This window comes from Nicotiana tomentosiformis, chromosome 11 (genome assembly GCF_000390325.3).
Source record: "Nicotiana tomentosiformis chromosome 11, ASM39032v3, whole genome shotgun sequence".
NCBI lineage: Eukaryota > Viridiplantae > Streptophyta > Magnoliopsida > Solanales > Solanaceae > Nicotiana > Nicotiana tomentosiformis.
This window is the reverse complement of record NC_090822.1, coordinates 8,689,451-8,712,043: the sequence shown is the minus strand read 5'-3', so window position 1 is coordinate 8,712,043 and position 22,593 is coordinate 8,689,451. Positions and strand designations below refer to the sequence as shown.

General features: G+C 41.2%; 2 protein-coding genes across 2 annotated transcripts; both read left to right on the top strand.

Moving 5' to 3' along the window:
• Nucleotides 1–5,060: 5,060 nt before the first annotated feature.
• Nucleotides 5,061–5,447, top strand: LOC138901025 (uncharacterized). Its single transcript, XM_070188751.1, has one exon. The coding sequence runs from the start codon at nucleotides 5,061–5,063 to the stop codon at nucleotides 5,445–5,447; it is 387 nt and encodes a 128-aa protein (XP_070044852.1).
• A 523-nt stretch (nucleotides 5,448–5,970) lies between these two features.
• Nucleotides 5,971–6,336, top strand: LOC104087480 (secreted RxLR effector protein 78-like). The gene has a single exon (XM_009591959.2). The coding sequence runs from the start codon at nucleotides 5,971–5,973 to the stop codon at nucleotides 6,334–6,336; it is 366 nt and encodes a 121-aa protein (XP_009590254.2).
• The last annotated feature ends 16,257 nt before the right edge of the window (nucleotides 6,337–22,593 follow it).

The following is a 22,593-nucleotide window of genomic DNA, read 5'->3' as shown; positions in this document are numbered from 1 at the left end:
CTGGCTGAACTACCCCAACTGGCGGGGATGCTGGAGCCTGATTCTGGGGAGCCATCTGCTTCGGGGTGGGAGTAGTGGGAGTTTGTGCTCCTCCCCAGCCTGTGAGACGGCCGGTGCCACTGGAAATGTACCATTCTGGGCCACACCCTCCATAAGACTCACCAATCGGACTAGAGCGTCCTGAAGCACTGGAGTGGCTATGAATCCTTCCAGGACCTGAACTGGTCCAACTGGTACATTCTGTACTGGACCTCCTCCTGAAGGTCTATCTGAGGTTCTTCAACAGGTGCAGCTGCTTGAGATCTGGACTGAGCTCTACCTCGGCCTCGACCTCTACCCCTGGCCATAGTTGCCACCGGGGGTTCTGGTCCCTGTCCATCGGTAGAAGTATTACGCGTTCTCACCATCAGCGAGAGAATAAGAGTAGAATGGTTCAATCATCAATGATAGAATGAAATCGCACGACAGAATAAAAAAGAAGTGATGTTGTTCCTAAACTTCATTGCCTCTGAGAGATAAGTACAGACGTCTCCGTACCGATCCTTCAGACTCTACTAAGCTTGCTCGTGACTCGTGAGACCTATGTAACCTAGTGCTCTGATATCAACTGTCACGACCCGAAATTCCCACCTTCGGACCGTGATGGCGCCTAACATTTCACTTGCTAGGCAAGCCAACGTTAGAATAATATTATCCATTTTAAAATAATTTTTAAATGTATTAATAACAAGAAAACAAATGCGGAAGTAAAGTTTGAAATATAGTAAAATAATCCATCAAACAACGGTGTCTAAATACCATCCCAGAATTGGTGTTACAAGTGCACGAGCTTCTAGAATAAATACAAATAAAGGTCTGAATAAAATAAAACTGTCTGGAAATAAACACACAGCTAAAGTAAAATAGACGGGGACTTCAGAACTGCGGACGCCATGCAGTTATACCTTAAGTCTCCTCCGAATAGCTGAAATCCGAGCAAAACTATGGCACGCCGCTGGGACCAACTCCAAAATTTGCACAAGAAGTACAGAGTGTAGTATCAGTACAACCGACCCCATGTACTAGTAAGTGCTGGGCCTAACCTCGACGGAGTAGTGACGAGGCTAAGGCAGGTCACTTACATTACCTGTAAGCAATATTAGATACAACAACAATAATAGAAATAAATCAAGTAACTCATGTATAATAATTAAAGCAAACTCAGCAGTCATAACCAATTATCATTTCCATCAATTCAGTTGCAGCGTGCAACCCGCTCTCACAATATATTCATCATAATCAATCATGTTGCGGCGTGCAACCCGATCCTCCAATATTGACTTTTAATAAGTATGTTGCAGCGTGCAACCCGATCCTCCAACATTTTCATTTACCAATTCTTATAGAAGAAATTTTTTAAATAAATATAATAATTAATATAAAATTACGAGACAACAAGCATACAATAATTATGGTTTAATTATAAAACAAACAATGACAAATAATAAATTATTATGGAAATCAGGGAGCAAATAGGCAGTTTAATATTTATTATGCTAAATATCAAATAACAATTAAGGCACATAATTCAAATAGCATGTAACAATTAATGCAGGAATTCAAGAATTTATATTTGTAAAGAATAAGAGAGAAATAATTATTATAATAATTAATTTATGATTAAAAATAATTTATGATTTTTCAAGTAAGCAGGCAAACAATTAATTTGACGACGTATAGACACTCGTCACCTCGCCTATACATCGTTTACATGCAATTCACATAACAAACAATTTAAGGGTTCTATTCCCTCTAGTCAAGGTTAACCCCGACACTTACCTCGCTTTGCAAATTTCAATCAATTATTCAACAATGCCTTTTCCTTTTAAACTTGCCTCCGAAAGTTTCAAATCTATTCATAAACAATTCAATATATTCAATACTAATCATAGGAATTAATTTCATATGAATTTATAAATTTTCCGGATAAAAATCTGAAATTCATTAAAATATTCGGCAGTGGGACCCACGTCTCAAATCCCGGAAAAACTCACGAAATTCGAACACACGTTCCGATACGAGTTCAACTGTACCAAATTTGTCCAATTCCGATATCAAATGGACTTTCAAATCTTAATTTCTCGCTTTTGGAAGATTTTAGAAAAATCTGATTTTTTTCCATAAATTCACGGATTCATGATATAAACAAGTATGGAATCATGAAATATAATCAATATAGGATAAGGAACACTCGCCCCAATGTTTCTCGTGAAAATCGCCCGAAAGTTCGCCTTAACCGAGCTCAAAATGATCAAAAATGAGTAAAAATATCGGACTCTTCGATATATACACTGCCCAGGAATTTCCGCACCTGCGGTACCTGGGCTCGCACATGCGATCTCGCATCTGCGAGAAAAATCTCACATCTGCGAAAGGGGCTGTCAGGCGAGGCCTCGCACATGCAGAGGAAAAATGCGCACCTGTGCATCCGCATCTGTGCAAGGAGGCCGCACCTGCGAAGACCGCATCTGCGATGGAAGTCTCGCTTCTGCGAGCTCGTACTTGCGGTCAAAAATCCGCAAGTGCGATTATAACAGAAGGCAGAAATACAGATTTTGCTTAAGTCCAATTCTTGATCCGATTTCAATCTGTTTCTCTCGGGGTACTCGGGACCCTGTACGAATATACCAACAAGTCCAACAACATAATACGGACTTACTCGGGGTCTCGTATCACGTCAAACAACGCTGAATTTACAATTCACACCCCGATTCAAACTTTGAGTTTTAAACCTTTAAATTTACAAATCTCGTGCCAAAACATATTAAATGAATCCGGAATGACTTCAAATTTGGCACACAAGTCATAAATGACATAACGGAGCTGTTCAAATTTCTAGAATCGGATTCCGGCTCCGATATCAAAAAGTTAACCCCGTGGTGAAACTTAGAATTTTTAGCCTTAAATTGCTAGTTCCGTTAAATGATCATAACTTGAGTTAGGGACCTCCAAATTAAATTCCGGGCATACGCCCAAATTTCAAATCACAATACGGAGCTACCGAAACTGTCAAAATACTGATCCGGGTCTGTTTGCTAAAAATATTGACCAAAGTCAACTCATTTGAATTTTAAAGCTAGATTTCATATTTTAATCCATTTTTCACGTGAAAACTTTTCGAAAAATTTTACATACTACGCACGCAAGTCGAGGAATGATAAATGATATTTTTTGAGGTCTTAAAATATAGAATTACTTATTAAATTTAAAGATAATATTTTGGGTCATCACACGGTAAAATTTTATTTTTTTTCTATATTTTCAGTGCTGGTTTTTTCATTTTTTCGGTTTATAGATTCAAAATTTTACGAGTTTCAAAGTTATGAGTTTAGAGGTTTATGTGTTTGAAAGTTTACGGGTTTAGAAATTATAGAGTTTAGGGGTTCAAAAGTTTACGGGTTCGAAAGTTTAGCGGTTCAGAAGTCTATCAAATTTATGGGTTAGGAAGGTTGTTGGCTCGAAAGTTTATGGCTTCATGTTTATTGTATCTAAATTATTTATGAATACTCTTGAGAAGTTATTTTTCTTAATTTACGTACTAAACACCGAAAAATGAATAAGATTATTACTTGTTTTCCAAGAAAATATTTTCTTGGAAAATAGTTTCCGCGAAAAATATTTTCAGTTATACCAAACACACCCGTAGTCTAATCTTACCCCATTGTAAGTAAAAACAATTATAATGTTTGCTCTTAAATAATTTTTCTAATAGAGCTCCATGCCTAAGGGCAATTTTAAAATTGTAATCGAAAGTTAAAGAGATAAATATGAACCTTTTATTTTTTTACCTTTTCTTTTCCAAAAATTTGAACATGCGGAATACTCACTATTTTGTGGTGAAGTTGCGGTAAGAATAAATACTAAATGAATCAAAAATATACAAGTAATAATACTATTCAGCAATTTCGAATACTTTTGCCCTATATTTAGGAGTGTGAATTTTTGGAACTAAATGAAAAAATAATTTGAATAAAATTTACAATTCTAGTTTTTCAATTTACAGCTTGTTTGGATGATTGTTACATATCGTTGCATAATGTATCGTATCATATTGTATTATAATGTACTGTATCGTTTGATGAATACAATGTTTGGATAGATTGTATCGTTTGCCATTATTTCATGATATCACGCACCAACAATATGAATAATAAACTTGCAATATTATAAGAAAAATTATGATACGAAGTAGAATTATTATATAAAAAGATAGGGAAAAGGATAAAATAAGATTATTTATTAATAATGAAGGGCGAGATGAGAAAAAAAAAAGGTAACGATGTGACCATATCAAATCGGTCGTTACATAAAATGACACTTTTCGTCGTTACGTAACGACGGATTTAACGATACGATACGATAAAATTTAAGTAACAATCAAAACAAACATTATATTTAAAATAACAATACGATATAATAGGTAACAACCATCCAATTTTAGTTGAAGAATTTAATTTTTTTATATTTCATGTTGAATTTGGATCTTGAAAAGGCAAATTATTAGATTTTTTTTATTTTATTTAGTATATGAAAATCTTATGATCTTAGAAAGGTAAAGTTTTATATCTTTGCTTAGACTAGAATGCTTCTTTTAGAGATTCTATCTTTTGCTGCCTTTCTCATTTTCCCAATACTTTCCCAAATATTGGTTGGTTACTTATTGGTAAATACTTATCCGCATAGTATGTTTACATCAAATGCCGCCTTTCTCATTTTCCCAATTCTCACATTCACAACTATTCGTTACTTACGTATTGGTAAATACTTATTAGCATAGTATCTTTGCATCAAATTATGTTAATTTATATATATATATATATATATATAATATGTGCTTGAAGTCAAGTGCAAATCAGACTGTATTGCCAAAACAGATGTCATACATCTATTGACGTGATGTAAATATCGGATGTGAGTAAATTTTTACCAAGTGGGAAAATTTGTGACTTTGGCAAAAGAGAAATGCGAATGAATCGGTTGTTAGATAATTTATCGTGTATTGAGTATCGAGGTTATCGGCTATGGATGGGAGGAGTAGTAGGGGCGCGACCGCTATGCGGACGACGACGGCGAATTGTATAAGGGAGGCGGCGAGAGAGATATTAGGGGTCTCGAGGAGTTACTCTGGCGGGCACAAAGGTGACTGGTGGTGGAATGAAGTGGTCCAAGGTAAAGTGGAAGCGAAGAAGGCTGCGTACCTGAAGTTACTAGAGAGTACAAGCGAGGAGGAGAGGAGAGCGAACAGAGAGAGGTATAAGGTAGCTAGGAAGGAGGCGAAGTTGGCAGTCACAAAGGCTAAGACTGCAACGTTTGGTCATCTGTACGAGGAATTGGGGGACAAAGGCGAGGATAAGAAGTTATTCTGGCTGGCCAAGGCGATAGAGAGGAAAGCTCGGGATCTGGACTAAGTGAGGTGCATCAGAGACAAGGACTGTAGAGTATTGATGGGAGAGGCACAGATTAAGCAGAGATGGTAGACTTACTTTCATAAATTTCTGAATGAAGAAGGGAACATGGATATTGTGCTAGGTGAATTGGGGCATTCTGAGAGTCACCGAGAATTTGGGTATTGTAGACGCATCAAGGTTGAAGAGGTCGTGGGGGATATGCGTAAGATGAGCAGGGGCAGAGCAACCAGGCTAGACAAAATTCCGATAGAATTCTGGAAGTGTGTGGGTAGAGCAGGCTTGGAGTGGCTGACTGGACTGTTTAATATTATTTCAGGACGAAGAGAATGCCAGACAAATGGAGATGGAGTACGGTGGTACCGTTTTACAAAAACAAATATGATATTCAGAGTTTCAATAACTATAGGGGTATCAAGTTACTAAACCATACCATGAAAGTTTGGGAGAGGTGGTGGAAGTGAGGGTGAGAAGGACGGTGTCTATATTCGATAACCAGTTCGGGTTCATGTCGGGTCATTCAACTATGGAAGCTATCCACCTTATTAATAGGTTGGTAGAACAGTACAGGGATAGGAAGAAGGATCTGCACATGGTGTTTATTGACGTGGAGAAAACATATAACAAGGTGCCCAGGGAGGTCTTTTGGAGATGTCTGAAGGCAAAAGGTGTGTCAGTCGCTTACATCAGGGCGACTAAGGACATGTATGATGGAGCTAAGACTCGGGTTCGGACTCTGGGAGACGACTCTAAGTATTTTTCGGTTGTTATGGTGTTGCACCAAGGATCTGCACTCAGCCTGTTCTTATTTGCCCTGGTGATAGATGCACTGACACACCATATTCAAGGGAATGTGACATGGTGTATGTTATTCTCTAATGACATAGTCTGAGTGATAAGACGCGAGGCGGCATTAAAGAGAGTCTAGAGGTTTGGAGACAGACCCTTGAGTCTAAGGGTTTCAAGTTGAGCAGGACCAAGACAGAATACCTAGAGTGCAAGTTCAGCGTCGAGTCGAGTGAAGCGGGTATGGACGTGAGGCTTGGATCACAGGTCATCCCTAAGAGAAGCAATTTCAAGTACCTTAGGTCGATTATCCAGGAGGATGGGGAGATCGACGAGGATATCGCACACCTAGGGTGGATGAAATGAAGGTTAGCATCTGAAATCCTGTATGACAAGAAAGTGTTACTGATGCTCAAAGGTAAGTTTTATAGAGCGGTAGTTAGACGAGATATGGGGCAGAGTGTTGGCTAGTTAAGAACTCACATATCCAGAAGATGAAAGTAGTAGAAATGAGAATGTTGAGGTGGATGTGCGGGCACACTAGGATGGATAAGATTAGGAATGAAGATATTCGGGAGAAGGTGGGCGTGACTCCTTGTCACGACCCAAATTTTCCCTCTGTATGACGTCGTGATGGCACCTAGTCTCTATGACTAGGTAAGCCTAACATTTGCGGAATAATGAAATAAAAACATAATTTTAACAACTAACTGTTCAAAAATATACAGCAATCCCAAAACCCGAAACATCGTGAATCACAAACTACATAAGGAAAATCTAGTGTCTCTATACATCAGAGTCTATCAAAAGAAAATACATAAGATAATGGACATGGGGAAGAGTAGAAGGGGACTCCGAGGTCTGCGAATGCGGCATATATATACCTTGAAGTCTCCAAAGCTGTCACGACTCGCTGATAGTGCAGTTGATAAGGAGCATCTGGATCTGCACACAAAAAATATATGCAGAAGAGCAGCATGAGTACACCACAATCGGTACCCAGTAAGTGCCAAGCCTAACCTCGGTCGAGTAGTGACGAGGTCAGGTCAGGACCCTACCGGTATAATTAATAATACGGCAAGGCAAAAATGAAATATCGCAGTAAAATAAAGACTGAAATTTAACAAGAAAGAATTCATAGAAGGTAACAGCTCAGTGCACAAAATACAACAGGGGATCTCCTGAGATACCGTCTCGTAATCCCAAACGTAAATGTGCAGGGGGATCTACCGAAATACCGTTCTGTAGTCCCAAAGTAAATATGCAAGACAGGAGGATCTCCTGAAATACCGTTTTATAGTCCCAAAGTAAATATGCAGTACAGGGGGATCTCCCGAAATACAGTTTCCTAGTCCCAAAGTAAATATGCAGTACAGAGAGATCTCCCGGAATACCGTTCTGTAGTCCCAAAGTAAATATGCAGTACATGGAGATCTCCCGGAATACCGTTCCGTAGTCCCAAAGTAAATATGCAGCGAAACAATAGAATTCAATAGTTACGACACGAAATACTACAGTTCAACCTAAGAACCAGTTAAGGAAAGACATGTAAATTCACTAAACATACTGCACGTAGTTCAAGTAAACAGTTAAGGCAAGTAGGCATGTTATTCTAATCTAGCAGGATACTACACATGCTGATGAAACTCAAATAAGATAGAAATCAGGTTATTACTTAGTAGAAAAAATAGGTTTTTACACATTTAGCCCATGTACGTACTCGTCACCTCACGCTGACGGCGCTCATATATCAAATCAGTACAAATCCTATGGGGAGTTCTCCCACACAAGGTTAGGCAAGCCACTTACCTCGAACCAACCTCAATCAATCGGTAACAATGCCTTTACCACGAATATCCGACTCCGAATGGCCCAAATCTAGCCAAAACAATTACATATCATAAATACAACTATAATAGACTAATCTAATTAATGAAATCAAGAATTTAATAAAAATTCCGAAATCCATCCTAAAAAGTCGACCCGGACCCACGTTTCCGAATCGGGTAAAAGTCACAAAATCCGAAAGCCCATTCACTCACGAGTCTAACCGTATCAAATTTACTAAAATCCGACACCAAATGGTCCTTCAAATCCACATATCAAACTTTCCAAATCCCTAGCCTCAAACTCCCAAATTCCACCTTAAATACACACTAACTAGGTGGAAAAATAAATGGGGAAGCAAGATTATTGATAAAAAATAAGCACAAGGTACTTACCTCAAGAAATATCTCGAAAATGCTCTCAAAAATCGCCCTAAACCGAGTTTGCAAAGTCCAAAATGACAAAAATCATGAAGCCCTTCGGTTTTTAAATACTGCCCAGGCATTTCCGCACCTGCGGAGCCTGGGCTCACACCTGCGCGCCCGTTGGTGTGAAAAATGTGGGCGCACCTGCGAAAATGACTAACCTTGGCTGCCTCCGCTTCTGCGACCACTGGTCTGCATCTGCACTATCGTAGGTTCGGAGAAACCATCGCACATGTGACCTCTACTGATATTCACCCCTTCCTCACCTGCACTCAACCTACTGCATATGCGGCCTCGCACCTACGGCTAATACCCTCGCATGTGCTATCATACCAGCAAAAGATCAAACTTCAGAAATTTCTCAACTTCCATTCCAATTTCCAAGTCCGTTAACCACCCGAAACTCACCTGAGGCCCCTCCGATTCAAACTTACCATACGAACTTAGTCGAGCCTTTAAACCACATTAAACAACGCTAAAATCACAAATCATCCTCTGATTCAAACTTAAAGAACTTGAAACTTTCAAATTCGACAACCGATGCCGAAACCAACCAAACCACGTCTGATTGACCCCAAATTTTGTACACAAGTTATATTCAACATTATGGACCTACTCCAACTTCCGAATTTGGAATCCGACCCTGATATAAAAAAGTCCACTACTGGTCAAAATCTCCAAAGAATCGACTTTCGCCATTTTAAGCCTAAATAAGTTACTGACCTCTAAAACACAATCCGGACACGCCCCTAAATCGATAAAATCCATTCCGAAGTCGTTTTCACACAGTTCCGACTACGGTCCAAATCCTAAGGGTTAAACCTCCATTTAGGGACTAAGTATCCCAAAACACTCCGAAAACTAAAAACAAAACCTCACAGCAAGTCACCTAAGCAGAAAAAGGTACGAGGGAAACAGTAAATAGGGAATCAGGGCTATTACTCTCAAAACGACCGGCCGAGTCGTACATCCTCCCCCTCTTAAAACAATCTTTCGTCCTCGAACGAGCATAGAGACATACCTGAAGTGGTGAAAAGATGAGGATAACGGCTGCGCATATCCTGCTCGGTCTCCCAAGTCGCCTCCTCGATCGGCTGCCCCCTCCACTGAACCTTCACAGAAGTAATGTTCTTTGACCTTAGCTTTCTGACATGCTTGTCTAAAATAACCACTGTCTCCTTAAAATAAGATAGATCCTTGTCCAACTGGATTGAGCTGAAATCCAATACATGAGCCGGATCACCGTGATACTTCCGGAGCATCGAAACATGAAATATCGGATGAACTCCTGCGAGGCTAGGAGGTAAGGCAAGCTCATAAGCAACCTCCCCAACACGCCGCAACACCTCAAAAGGACCAATGAACCTTGGGCCAGCTTACCCTTCTTTCCGAATCTCATAACGCCCTTCATAGGCAAAACTTGGAGCAAGACTCGCTCTCCAACCATGAATGCAACATCGCGAACCTTTTGGACCGCATAACTCTTCTGTCTGGACCAGGCTGTGCGAAGTCTATCCTGAATCACCTTAAACCTTTCCAAGGCATCCTGGTTCAAGTCTGTACCCAATAACCTAGCCTCGCCCGGCTCAAACCAACCCATTGGGGACTGACACCGTCTACCATATAGAGCCTCATATGATGCCATCTGAATATTGGACTGATAATTGTTATTGTAAGAAAACTCCGCAAGTGGTAAGAACTGGTCCCAAGCACCCCCAAAATCTATCACACAAGCGCGGAGCATATCCTCCAGTATCTGAATAGTGCGCTCGGACTGTCCGTCCATCTGAGGGTGAAATATTGTGCTCAGCTTCACTCTAGTACCCAACTCCTGTTGTACTGCTCTTCACAATCGTGATGTAAACTGCGTACCCCGATCAGAGATGATAGATACCGGTACGCCATGAAGCCTGACGATCTCGTGGATATAAATTTGAGCCAACTGCTTGGAAGAATGATTTTTGAAGGGTGATTCAAGGGTTATCAGTGAGGTAAGTTGCTTGAGCCCTAATACTCGTATATATGGTGATTTCCCGTTATTTAATCATGTAATTAGTAAAAATGAGGGGTTAGGGCTAGGAAGTTTTGGAGAGTAATTTAAGGACTTGAAGGACCAAACGATGTCGGATTTTGATGAATTTGGTATGGTTAGATTTGTGAGTGAATGAGCTTTCTAGTTTTGTGAATTTTGTCGGATTTTGAGACGTGGGCCCGGGGGCCGGGTTTGAGCCAATTTCGGGTTTTGGTCTAATTTTATAGCTTTTCTTGTGGAATTCATTCCATTAGTGCGTATTGATGGTATTGTACTGATTGTGAATAGATTCAGAGCATTTGGAGGCTGAGTCCAGAGGCAAGAGCATTGCGGGGTAGAGATTTGACCGGTTTGAGGTAAGTAACGATTGTAAATCTAGTCCTGAGGGTACGAAACCCCGAATTTTGTATCATTCTACTATTTTTAGTGACGTACATGCTAGGTGACGGGCGTGTGGGCGTGCACTATTGGGGATTGTGACTTGGTCCGTCCCGTAGCAACTGTAAAGTTGCATATTTCGTTGAAACTATATGATACTTATATGTTTTAGAAAGAGTTTCTGTAAATTGGGTTGAATGCCATGTTTGGGCATTGTGCCAATGTTGTTTGGACCCTTAGGGGCCTTTTCTTACTATCCTCTCACTGTTTTCGATTGAAATCTATACTCAGTCATGTTTATACTTATTTACTGCATAACTCAATTTTATGATTCTATTTTGATGCATATAAATAATTTGGGCCGAATGCCCTATTTTACTGAAATGCCTGAGTGGCTAGAGAGGTTTATGACTGAGTGAGGCCAGGGGCCTGATTTGTGAGGATATTTATGGGATCGGGCTGCAAGCCGCAGTATGTTGCATATTTATGGAATCGGGATGCATGCCGCAGCATTTTTGATATCGGCCGAGGGCCTGATTGTGAGGATGAGTGTGGATCGGGGCTGCTTGCCTGCAACATACTTTATTATTATAGCACGTGAGTTGTCCATGCAGATTATAGCGCTTGGGCTGAAGGAGCCCCTCTGGAGTCTGTACACACCCCCAATGAGCATTTGTGACGTGTGTGCAAAATTTGAGGTCATTCGGACGTGGTTTGGTTAGTTCGGCATCTGTTGCTGAATTTAAAAATTTAGAAGTTCTTAGGCTTGAATCCGAGGGTAATTTGATGATTTGATGTTGTTTTGAGTGATTCGAAGGTTCGACTAAGTTGGTATGTTGATATATGACTTGTTGGTATTTTTGGTTGAGGTTCCGAGAGCCTCGGGATGATTTTGGGTGGTTAATGAATTTGTCGAAGTTGGAAAATGCAGCTGAAGTTGCTGCTACTGCTATTTCCGCACCTGCGGAAGAAAGAGTCGCAGGTGCGAGGCCGCTGGTGCGCGTGGGAAGTTCGCAGGTGCAGGCAATGCTGGGCGCATATGTGGAAAAGGGAATGCTGGGTAGGCTTCGCAGAAGCAAAGTATGAGCGCGCAGGTGCGCTTTCGCAGGCGCGAGAATTTCCTGCGCAAATGAAGAAAAATGTGAGGCCAAGGCTGGAGCGCAGGCGCGAAGGCTTTGGCCGCATCTGCGAGCCCGCATGTGCGAGGCCTGGAGCGCAGGTGCGGAAGCTGGGGAATTAAGTGGAGTTCGCGAATGCGGTGCCTTGACCGCAGGTGCGGCCCCGCAGGCGCGGAAAATGAGCCCGCAAGTGCGAAAAACCTGGGAAGAAACCATAAATAGAACCCTTCGCGAATTTGGTTCATTTCCACCATTTTCAAGTCAGTTTTTAGAGCTTTTGGAGTGATGTTTGAAGGGTGATTCAAAGGCTATCAGTGAGGTAAGTTGCTTGAGCCCTAATACTCGTATATATGGTAATTTTTCGTTATTTAATTATGTAATTAGTGAAAATAAGGGGTTAGGGTTTGGAACTTTTGGAGAGTAATTTAAGGACTTGAAGGACCAAACGATGTCGGATTTTGATGAATTTGGTATGGTTAGATTCGTGAGTGAATGAGCTTTCTAGTTTTGTGAATTTTGTCGGATTTCGAGACGTGGTCCCGGGGGCCGGGTTTGAGCCAATTTCGGGTTTTAGTCTAATTTTGTAGTTTTTCTTGTGGAATTCATTCCATTAGCACGTATTGATGGTATTGTACTGATTGTGAATAGATTCAGAGCATTTGGAGGCCGAGTCCAGAGGCAAGAGCATTGCGGGGTAGAAATTTGACCGGTTTGAGGTAAGTAACGATTGTAAATCTAGTCCTGAGGGTACGAAACACCAAATTTTGTATCATTCTACTATATTTAGTGACGCACATGCTAGGTGGCGGGCATGTGGGTATGCACTATTGGGGATTGTGACTTGGTTCATCCCGTAGCAACTATAAAGTTGCTACTTCATTGAAACTATATGATACTTATATGTTTTAGAAAGAGTTTTTGTAAATTGGGCTGAATGCCATGTTTGGGCCTTGTGCCAGTGTTGTTTGGACCCTTAGGGGCCTTTTCTTACTATCCTCTCACTGTTTTCGATTAAAATCTATACTCAGTCATGTTTATACTTGTTTACCGCATAACTCAGTTTTATGACTCTATTTTGATGCATATAAATGTTTTGGGCCGAATGCCCTGTTTTACTAAAATGCTTGAGTGGCTTAAGAGGTTTATAATTGAGTGAGGCCAAGGGCCTGATTTGTGAGGATATTTATGGGATCGGGATGCAAGCCGCAGCATGTTGCATATTTATGGGATCGGGCTGCACGCCGCAGCATGTTTGATATCGGCCGAGGGCCTGATTGTGAGGATGAGTGTGGATCGGGGCTGCTTGCCTGCAACATACTTTATTATTATAGCACGTGAGTTGTCCGTGCGGTACATGAGTTGTCCGTGCAGATTATAGTGCCTGGGCTGAAGGAGCCCCTCCGGAGTCTGTACACACCCCCAGTGAGCGCATGTACCTACTGAGTGCGAGTGCCGAGTGCTGAGTGACTGGGAGGCAAGAGTGATTGTGAGGTATGCCCGAGTGGCAAAGAGTGATTGTGAGGTATGCCCGAGTGGCATGAGTGACTGTGAGGTTTGCCCGAGTGGCATGAGTGACTGTAAAGTTTGCCCGATGGGCTGTATACGAGTGATGTTTTGCCCGAGGGGCTGTTTATGATATTATCATTTTGCTCACCTTTGCATTTTTCCTCTATTTGAAAACTGTTGAAAAATATCTTTAAAATGATTTTTACTAGAATTGGGTTTAAACGTGATGTTTTGATTCAAATCCTGATTTTAAAAGCATGAGATATTTTACTGAGATTTCCTGATATGAATATTATATGCATTATTGCTCGTCACTACTGCTCAGTCTCTATATATTGTTGTTACTTACTGAGTTTGTGTACTCACATTACTCTCTGCACCTTGTGTGCAGATCTAGGTGTGGCTGGACACGGTAGTGGTTGTTGATTATTTTGGTTGCAGATTTTCTCGGGGATAGCAAGGTAGCTGCTTGGCGACCGCAGCCCCTGCTCTTCTCCCTTTTATCTTTCTCTAGTTGTATTTAACTATTTTCCAGGCTGAGTTAGCCTTGATATTGTTATAGATAGATTGTAGTAGATGCGCATGACTAGTGACACCCTGATATCGAGCTTTTCTTTTGATTAGAACTCCTTTATGAAGGTTTTATGTTAAATAGCATTGAAATTATCTTTGAAATTAAAATATCAGTTTGTTTTGGAAATAAGTCAGCTTGCCTAGTTTCACGATAGGCGCCATCACGACAGGGGTTAGTTTGGGTCGTGATAGATTGGTATCAGAGCCTAGGTTACATAGGTCTCATGAGTCATGAGCGGGTTTAGTAGAGTCTTGCGGATCGGTACGGAGACGTCTGTACTTATCTTCGAGAGGCTGCAGAACCCTTAGGAAAATTTCACTTTCTTGTATTCTATCGTGTGAAATTGATTCAACTTGAAACATAACTTTTTGAATTCCTTCCATGTATTCGTATGCACACATGAGCGCTCGGTATCAGTTGTGCATCGCCGGATTGTGATTCTATGAACGAGGTTCGAGATGTGTATTATGTGTTTTGGTGATGGGCTAGTCTGGAGGACTTGAGGCCAGGTTTAAACCGTAGTTTTGGCTCGGTAACTTCAGTTGTATCCTGTACATTTGGACTCATATGTCCGGTAATGCCCCTACGAGTGGAATTCGTGGCTCGATGAGCGATGGAATGGATTTGTGATGAGTATGATGTAACTGCGGGATATGTTATGACGATTTGAATGTGACAAGAAGTGTTTTCTTGAAATGTAAAGTAAGGCCATTGGGCGCTTGATTTTCATTTTGATGTGATGTACGGTCTCGAGTGTGAATGTTTTGAAGGATCTTTCACGTTGTTAAATTTTGGGGCAAATTTAATTCTCATGTCTTGTCAATGAGTTTGGACTCAAGAAGAGTAGGTGATTGTGTAGTAATTGTGGTTGCGAATGGGTATTTTGATGTTGATGGCTCGAGAAAGATGATATTCGAAGAGACTTAGAGTCGGTAATATTTTTTTGGTTCAGGTACGACAGAGATACATTTCGATTTGATGCAGCAGTTGGGTAGCAAAGTATGAGGAAAGACATGACGGGAAGTGTTTCGCGGTGGTTGAAGTACTAGCAGGTCAAGTAGGAGAAGTAGAGGTTGAGAAGTTTCTTAAAAGAGATAATTTAACCGAAGTAAGAGTGGCAGATTAGCATATGAATTCACTAGTAGGGTAGTCGTGCGCCTTGAGAAAGTGTAGAATGGTTTGGAATCACATTAGTATGTGAATCGGCCTGCAGAATCTATTTGGAGTGATGGTTAGTGTACAAAGGAAAATTGAATATGGCAGAAATGAGTGTGTTTGAAATGAATAGAGATGTGAAGATCTGATTATCGTGTCAGGTGCAATATGACTTGAGTTCGGAAGGTATTGTTGACGTACAGTTGATATCAATAGGGAAAGTGCAAACTTATACAAATGGTGGGCGAGCATGAACTCAGGAGAATTTACGGATTTAGTGGTCGTTGCACTCAGTGCAGTGTCATTGGAAGATGTCGGTAAGGAATTCCACATGTGGGTTATCTCTCGTGTGCAGCTAGCGGTGGCATGATGTTGATGAAGCTTTTGCGAGGAATATTACTTGCTACCCAGTAGGAGGTCGCGTGTGATTTTTGGGTAGAGATTCAGAATGTTCATGAAAGGCTTAATAAAAGACTGCGAGAAGTCTGGCAGGTTAACGGTGCGAGACCTTGGTAATTGAGAAGGAAAAATCCTTACGGGTTCTAATTTTATATAATTGCAGCTTAAGGCTAAGTGGGGGAGTCTGCTATCGACGAGTTGATTGCACGATTATGGGTCGTATTAGTTTCAGTTCGGGGTATACCGGTGAATCATTTATGACTTGTAGAGGTCGAGATCGAGGATGACTCGGGTAAAGGAATTTCTGGACACAAGTTGTATTACACTCTATGGTTATATGAGGACCATAAAATAATTGAGTGGTTATTCACAGAGAATGTAGTGTACATGGAGCGGGAATTTGCTTAATTGTGTAGGAGTGTGGGTTACTCTTTATTCCCTTGGATGTTGGTGTGCTAATGGGGCACAGGTCATTTCGGTCCGTTTGGTCGGTTAATTCGACAATTGAGTAGAGTGGATGACTCTCGAGAATGGTTCCAATGGATTCAAGATTTATAAATATGGCTAGAAAACTGGGAGTTACATTGAAAGGTGTTGAGACTCGTGGCATCTTATATCATTGTGAATTATGTATTTCAGTATCAAGAAGGTGAAAGAAATAGTTTTAGGTTCACATAAAGTCTCTTCGGAGTAAGTATTTGGGTTGTGGAACCTTTGGGATACATAAAAAGGGAATTCATCGGCTTATAAGCCTTAGGGCGGCGTAATTCTATGCTAGAGTTCATGGGGTAAGTTTTAGTTAAGGATAGTAGTGTTCTAACAAGGAAAAAGTAGCAATTTGAAGGCAATTTAGAAAGAACTTGGAGAAATAGAACAACTTGTTAGTAGGTTGGGTTAGCACAGTAATGGGTATGATCGATTCTTTGGGTACTTATGATGTGGCTAGTATCTACAGGTGTTTCATGGCAATGCTCTCGAATTTGGCAACCTGTGTGGCTTGGTGGAATTAGAAGAATTTAGTTCAGATAGCTTGGTTATGTGCAATTGGATTTCAAAGTGTTCATGATGGGTTCTACCATGGTTTGAACCGGATATTTTCTACCGATATACGGAACGTGTTGTGTGTTATGATTTCCTCCTAGAAAGAAGCAAGAAAGAGGTTTCTGACTAATAAGGTATGTAATTTGCTAGTGACTCAAAGTTGATAATAGAATTCTTATGCTTGTCACATGATGGCATAATAGATGTGGTGTGTTGTGCGGGAATAGGATTTACATGTATAAGGTCACAATTCAGTTTTGAAGGGAAGGACATAAATTCTTAGGCAGCATGGACGGTTTTAGATGACTAGGTAAATGATATTACTATTTGGTATGGCGTGATGAGAGTGTACATTTCAAAAGGGGCAGTGTGTTTTGATTTATAGGTACTTCGCTAGTATTGCGGCACTCTCCCGGTTGATCAAATGCTGATATTCAAATTTTTACCAGGTGGCACAGAAGAATTTTTAAAGTATTTCTCGTAGGATAATTGTGTGCGAGAGAGGTGTTAGGCCTTCAGACGGTGGAGGTGGAATCAAATATGGTGGTTCGTGTGCTCTATGGATTTGGAGACTGGGAACTCTAATGAGTAGATAATTTCATAGTTGTGGGCTGTGGAGACATTGCCAAGGTTAGTCAGAGGTTAGTATGTGTTGTGATTCAGTCGTTGTTGGGCTTATTTGTGTTCTGGAATGAGTTATGAGATACTCTTTCATGCTATGAGGAGTTATGATCCGTTGGTTTTAGGCACGCATGGTGCGGTTCTATTGTGGTCTCATAGTGGAATTTGAGTGAGATGAGTAATTGGGTATTGCATGATTGAGGTGTATTGGTTATGTTCCTTCGGGTTTCGTGTGGCATCGTACCGTCTGTTTCTCCGTGGTTATGGTAATGCACTTTGAGTACTGGATATCGAATTTTGCGTGGTGATTGATTTTGACTTGAGGTATTTCATGAGGAACAGTGTTTGGATGGGGTTATTGCAACGAAGTCATGTGGGGATATGATCCTTGTGTTAGATTTCGTGTGTTATGGTGCTACGATGCGAGATGGGTTGTTAGCATCACGTTGTGGCGGTATTTGTTGAGCTTGCGGGACGGTTCTCTCGCTTGGGTAATTTTCTCTGTTTGAGTACACTTGGCTTGTTACATATTGGTCATTGTTATGATTGGGTACATCTAGAATGTTGCTATCTGGTGTACGGATTGCACGGGTTGTGGCTTTATATTGTATTGATGTGTCATGTCACTAGATTGGTCGTGTTGGATGAGACGAGGTCATTGGGCCTAGAATGAATGCTATCATATTTGATTGTGGTATAATTGGGAGGATAATATCGGAAGTCGGCTTTGAAAATTGGCTATAGTTCTTCTAGAAGGAACGGGAGATCTATGACATGTTGGTCTAATGCATGGTTATGAATTCGGTATGTTTCTTTCATCATCGGCAGTGTACGAAGGTTTTAGAATGAGGTTTTGTCTGATATGGGGTTTATTACCAGCACTGGGTTGATTTGAGTCGATACTGTGATTTGAAATCATTGCTTCGAGCATTCGAGCTATGTGGTATTTGAATTTGAGTATTTGAGTTATGGTTACGACTTTTGGTACAGCTTGTTCAGACTTATACTGTATGTAGATACGAACTTCTGATCTTATAAGAAAATTCGGATGTCGGAAATTTGATTCGAAGGCTTGTGGGCTAGGTTGAATTGAGGAATTTCAGTTATGCTGTGCTATCGAACCTGCATGGGATAGGGTGACGTGGGATCACCCCCGGGTATATGCATGAGAAAGTTACACAGCCATTTCTTGGATTTTGGAACAACTCTCGGCATGTTCGAGGACGAACATATGTTTAAGTGGGGGAGGATGTAACGACCCGACTGGTTGTTTTGGGAGTTATTGCCCCGTTTCCCCCATTTTCTGTTTCATTTATGCTCTAAACTATATTATGATATAACGGGTTAGTTGGTTCGGGCCTAGAGTGGTTTCGGAGTGGAATGAGATACTTAGTCTCTTATTTAGAACCTTAAGTTAAAAAAGTCAATCGCATGTTGACCTATGTGTAAACGGTATCAAATTTGAATTATGATGGTTCTGTTAGCTCCGTTAGGTGATTTTGGAATTTGGAGTGCGTCCGGAATGTGATTTGGAGGTCTGTGGTATAATTAGGTTTGAATTGGCAAAATTAGAAATTTGGCGATTTCGGTCGGCAGTGAAAATTTGATATCAGGGTCGAAATGGAATTACGGAAGTTGGAGTAGGTTCGTAATGTCATTTGTGATGTGTGTACAAAATTTGAGGTCATTCGGACGTGGTTTGATTAGTTCGGCATCTGTTGCCGAATTTAAAAATTTAGAAGTTCTTAGGCTTGAATCCGAGGGTAATTTGATGATTTGATGTTGTTTTGAGTGATTCGAAGGTTCGACTAAGTTGGTATGTTGATATATGACTTGTTGGTATTTTTGGTTGAGGTTCCGAGGGCCTCGGGATGATTCTGGGTGGTTAATGGATTTGTCGAAGTTGGAAAATGCAGCTGAAGTTGCTGCTACTGCTATTTCCGCACCTGCGGAAGAAAGAGTCGCAGGTGCGAGGCCGCTGGTGCGCGTGGGAAGTTCGCAGGTGCGGGCAATGCTGGGCTAGGCAGAATGCACAGGTGCGAAACCTGGGGCGCATATGCGGAAAAGGGAATGCTGGGTAGGCTTCGCAGAAGCGAAGTATAAGCGCGCAGGTGCGCTTTCGTAGGCGCTAGAATTTCCTGCGCAAATGAAGAAAAATGTGAGGCCAAGGCTGGAGCGCAGGCGCGAAGGCTTTGGCCGCATCTGCGAGCCCGCATGTGCGAGGCCTGGAGTGCAGGTGCAGAAGCTGGGGAATTAAGTGGAGTTTGCGAATGCGGTGCCTTGACCGTAGGTGCGGCCCCGCAGGCACGAAAAACGAGCCCGCAAGTGCGAAACATCTGGGCAGAAACCATAAATAGAACCCTTCGCGAATTTGGTTCATTTCCACCATTTTCAAGTCAGGTTTTAGAGCTTTTGGAGTGATGTTTGAAGGGTGATTCAAAGGCTATCAGTGAGGTAAGTTGCTTGAGCCCTAATACTCGTATATATGGTAATTATCCGTTATTTAATCATGTAATTAGTGAAAATGAGGGGTTAGGGCTTGGAATTTTTGGAGAGTAATTTAAGAACTTGAAGGACCAAACGATGTCGGATTTTGATGAATTTGGTATGGTTAGATTCGTGAGTGAATGAGCTTTCTAGTTTTGTGAATTTTGTCGGATTTCGAGACGTGGTCCCGGGGGCCGGGTTTGAGCCAATTTCGGGTATTGGTCTAATTTTGTAGTTTTTCTTGTGGAATTCATTCCATTAGCGCGTATTGATGGTATTGTACTGATTGTGAATAGATTCGGAGCATTTGGAGGCCGAGTCCAGAGGCAAGAGCATTGCGGGGTAGAGATTTGACCAGTTTGAGGTAAGTAACAATTGTAAATCTAGTCCTGAGGGTACGAAACACCAAATTTTGTATCATTCTACTATATTTAGTGACGCACATGCTAGGTGACGGGCGTGTGGGCGTGCACTATTGGGGATTGTGACTTGGTTCGTCCCGTAGCAACTATAAAGTTGCATACTTCATTGAAACTATATGATACTTATATGTTTTAGAAAGAGTTTCTGTAAATTGGGCTGAATGCCATGTTTGGGCCTTGTGCCAGTATTGTTTGGACCCTTAGGGGCCTTTTCTTACTATCCTCTCACTGTTTTCGATTGAAATCTATACTCAGTCATGTTTATACTTGTTTACCGCATAACTCAGTTTTATGACTCTATTTTGATGCATATAAATGTTTTGGGCCGAATGCCCTGTTTTACTGAAATGCCTGAGTGGCTTAAGAGGTTTATGACTGAGTGAGGCCAAGGGCCTGATTTGTGAGGATATTTATGGGATCGGGCTGCAAGCCGCAGCATGTTGCATATTTATGGGATCGGGCTGCACGCCGCAGCATGTTTGATATCGGCCGAGGGCCTGATTGTGAGGATGAGTGTGGATCGGGGCTGCTTGCCTGCAACATACTTTATTATTATAGCACGTGAGTTGTCCGTGCAGATTATAGCGCCTGGGCTGAAGGAGCCCCTCCGGAGTCTGTACACACCCCCAATGAGCACATGTACCTACTGAGTGCGAGTGCCGAGTGCTGAGTGACTGGGAGGCAAGAGTGATTGTGAGGTATGCCCGAGTGACAAAGAGTGATTGTGAGGTATGCCCGAGTGGCATGAGTGACTGTGAGGTTTGCCCGAGGGGCTGTATACGAGTGATGTTTTGCCCGAGGGGCTGTTTATGATTTCATCATTTTTCTCACATTTGCATTTTTCCTCTATTTGAAAACTGTTGAAAAATATTAAATGATTTTTACTAGAACTAGGTTTAAACGTGATGTTTTGATTCAAATCCTCATTTTAAAAGCATGTGGTATTTTACTGAGATTTCCTTATATGAATGTTATATGCTTTATTGCTCGTCACCACTGCTCATTCTTTATTTATTGTTGTTACTAACTGAGTTGGCGTACTCACGTTACTCCCGACACCTTGTGTGGAGATCCAGGTGTAGCTGGACACGGTAACGGTTGTTGATTATTTTGGTTGCAGATTTTCTCGGGGATAACAAGGTAGCTGCTTGGCGACTGCATCCCCTGCTCTTCTCCCTCTTATCTTCCTCTAGTTGTATTTAACTATTTTTCAGGCTGAGTTAGCTTTGATATTATTAGACAGATTGTAGTAGATGCTCATGACTAGTGACACCCCGATATCAGGCTTTTATTTTTAGCACTTTTATTTTTATTGGAACTCCTGTATGAAGGTTTTATGTTAAATAGCATTGAAATTATCTTTGAAATTAAAATATCGGTTTGTTTTAGAAATGAGTCGGCTTGCCTAGTTCCACGATAGGCGCCATCACGACAAGGGTTAGTTTGGGTCGTGACACTGCTCCTTCAACTCCTTTAACTCAGGAGGAGCCATACGATATGGAGGAATAGAGATGTGCTGAGTGCCCGGCAACAAATCAATGCCAAAATCAATATCTCTGTCGGGCGGCATGCCCGGAAGATTAGCTGGGAACACATCTGGAAAGTCCCTCACTACTGGAACTGACTCAACTGTAGGGGTATCAAAACTGACATCTCTCACAAAAGCTAGATATGCGTCAGTCACTAGGGGTGTTCAAAACCGAACCGCAAAAATAGCTTAATGACTTATTGGTATCGGGTTAACGGTTTAACGGATGGGGAACAGATTAACTTTTTTTTATTAACGACTTATCGGTTTGGGGACGGATTATTCAATTTTCTTTACGGATAATCCGTTAACCCGTTAAGAATATATATGTAATATGTATATTAAATAAGTAATAAAAATCCCTTTCTTATCGTGGGCCGTGGCATCATACAAGCAAAAGTGTTAAAACTTAAAAGTGTTTCTTTATAGTTGTCCACTTGTCCAGTACCCTTCTTTACCAATACTCTATTAGGCATTCAGATTTGAGACTTTAGAAATAGAAACCCTAACGTCTAAAAGTGTTAATTTCAGTATTACACCCAGCAGCCAGAGCAACAGACTCACTATCTCCCTCTCGCCAACTCGCCAACTCGTCGTCTCGCCTCTCCCTGTCGTCATAGCTAGAGCTCAGAGAAGCAGATGGTAAGTTTCTTTTCTTGTTGAAATTCCAACTGTTGCCTTCTCTGCCTTGTGCTGTTTTGAGATTGATTTTGACAGTTTTTGTTTAAATATCTATTAAGGAAATGGTTATTTTCATTCCTTTTCTTTTCTTGTTGTAGTGACTCATAGCATGGCTGAAAATATACAAAGTGATAAGATGATGGGTGAAAGTGAGGCTTCTAATTCAAAT

Bases quoted from the DNA above. Each gene is read 5' to 3' on its own strand.
- LOC138901025 (XM_070188751.1), top strand. From the start codon at position 5,061: ATGGATGGGAGGAGTAGTAGGGGCGCGACCGCTATGCGGACGACGACG.
- LOC104087480 (XM_009591959.2), top strand. From the start codon at position 5,971: ATGGAAGCTATCCACCTTATTAATAGGTTGGTAGAACAGTACAGGGAT.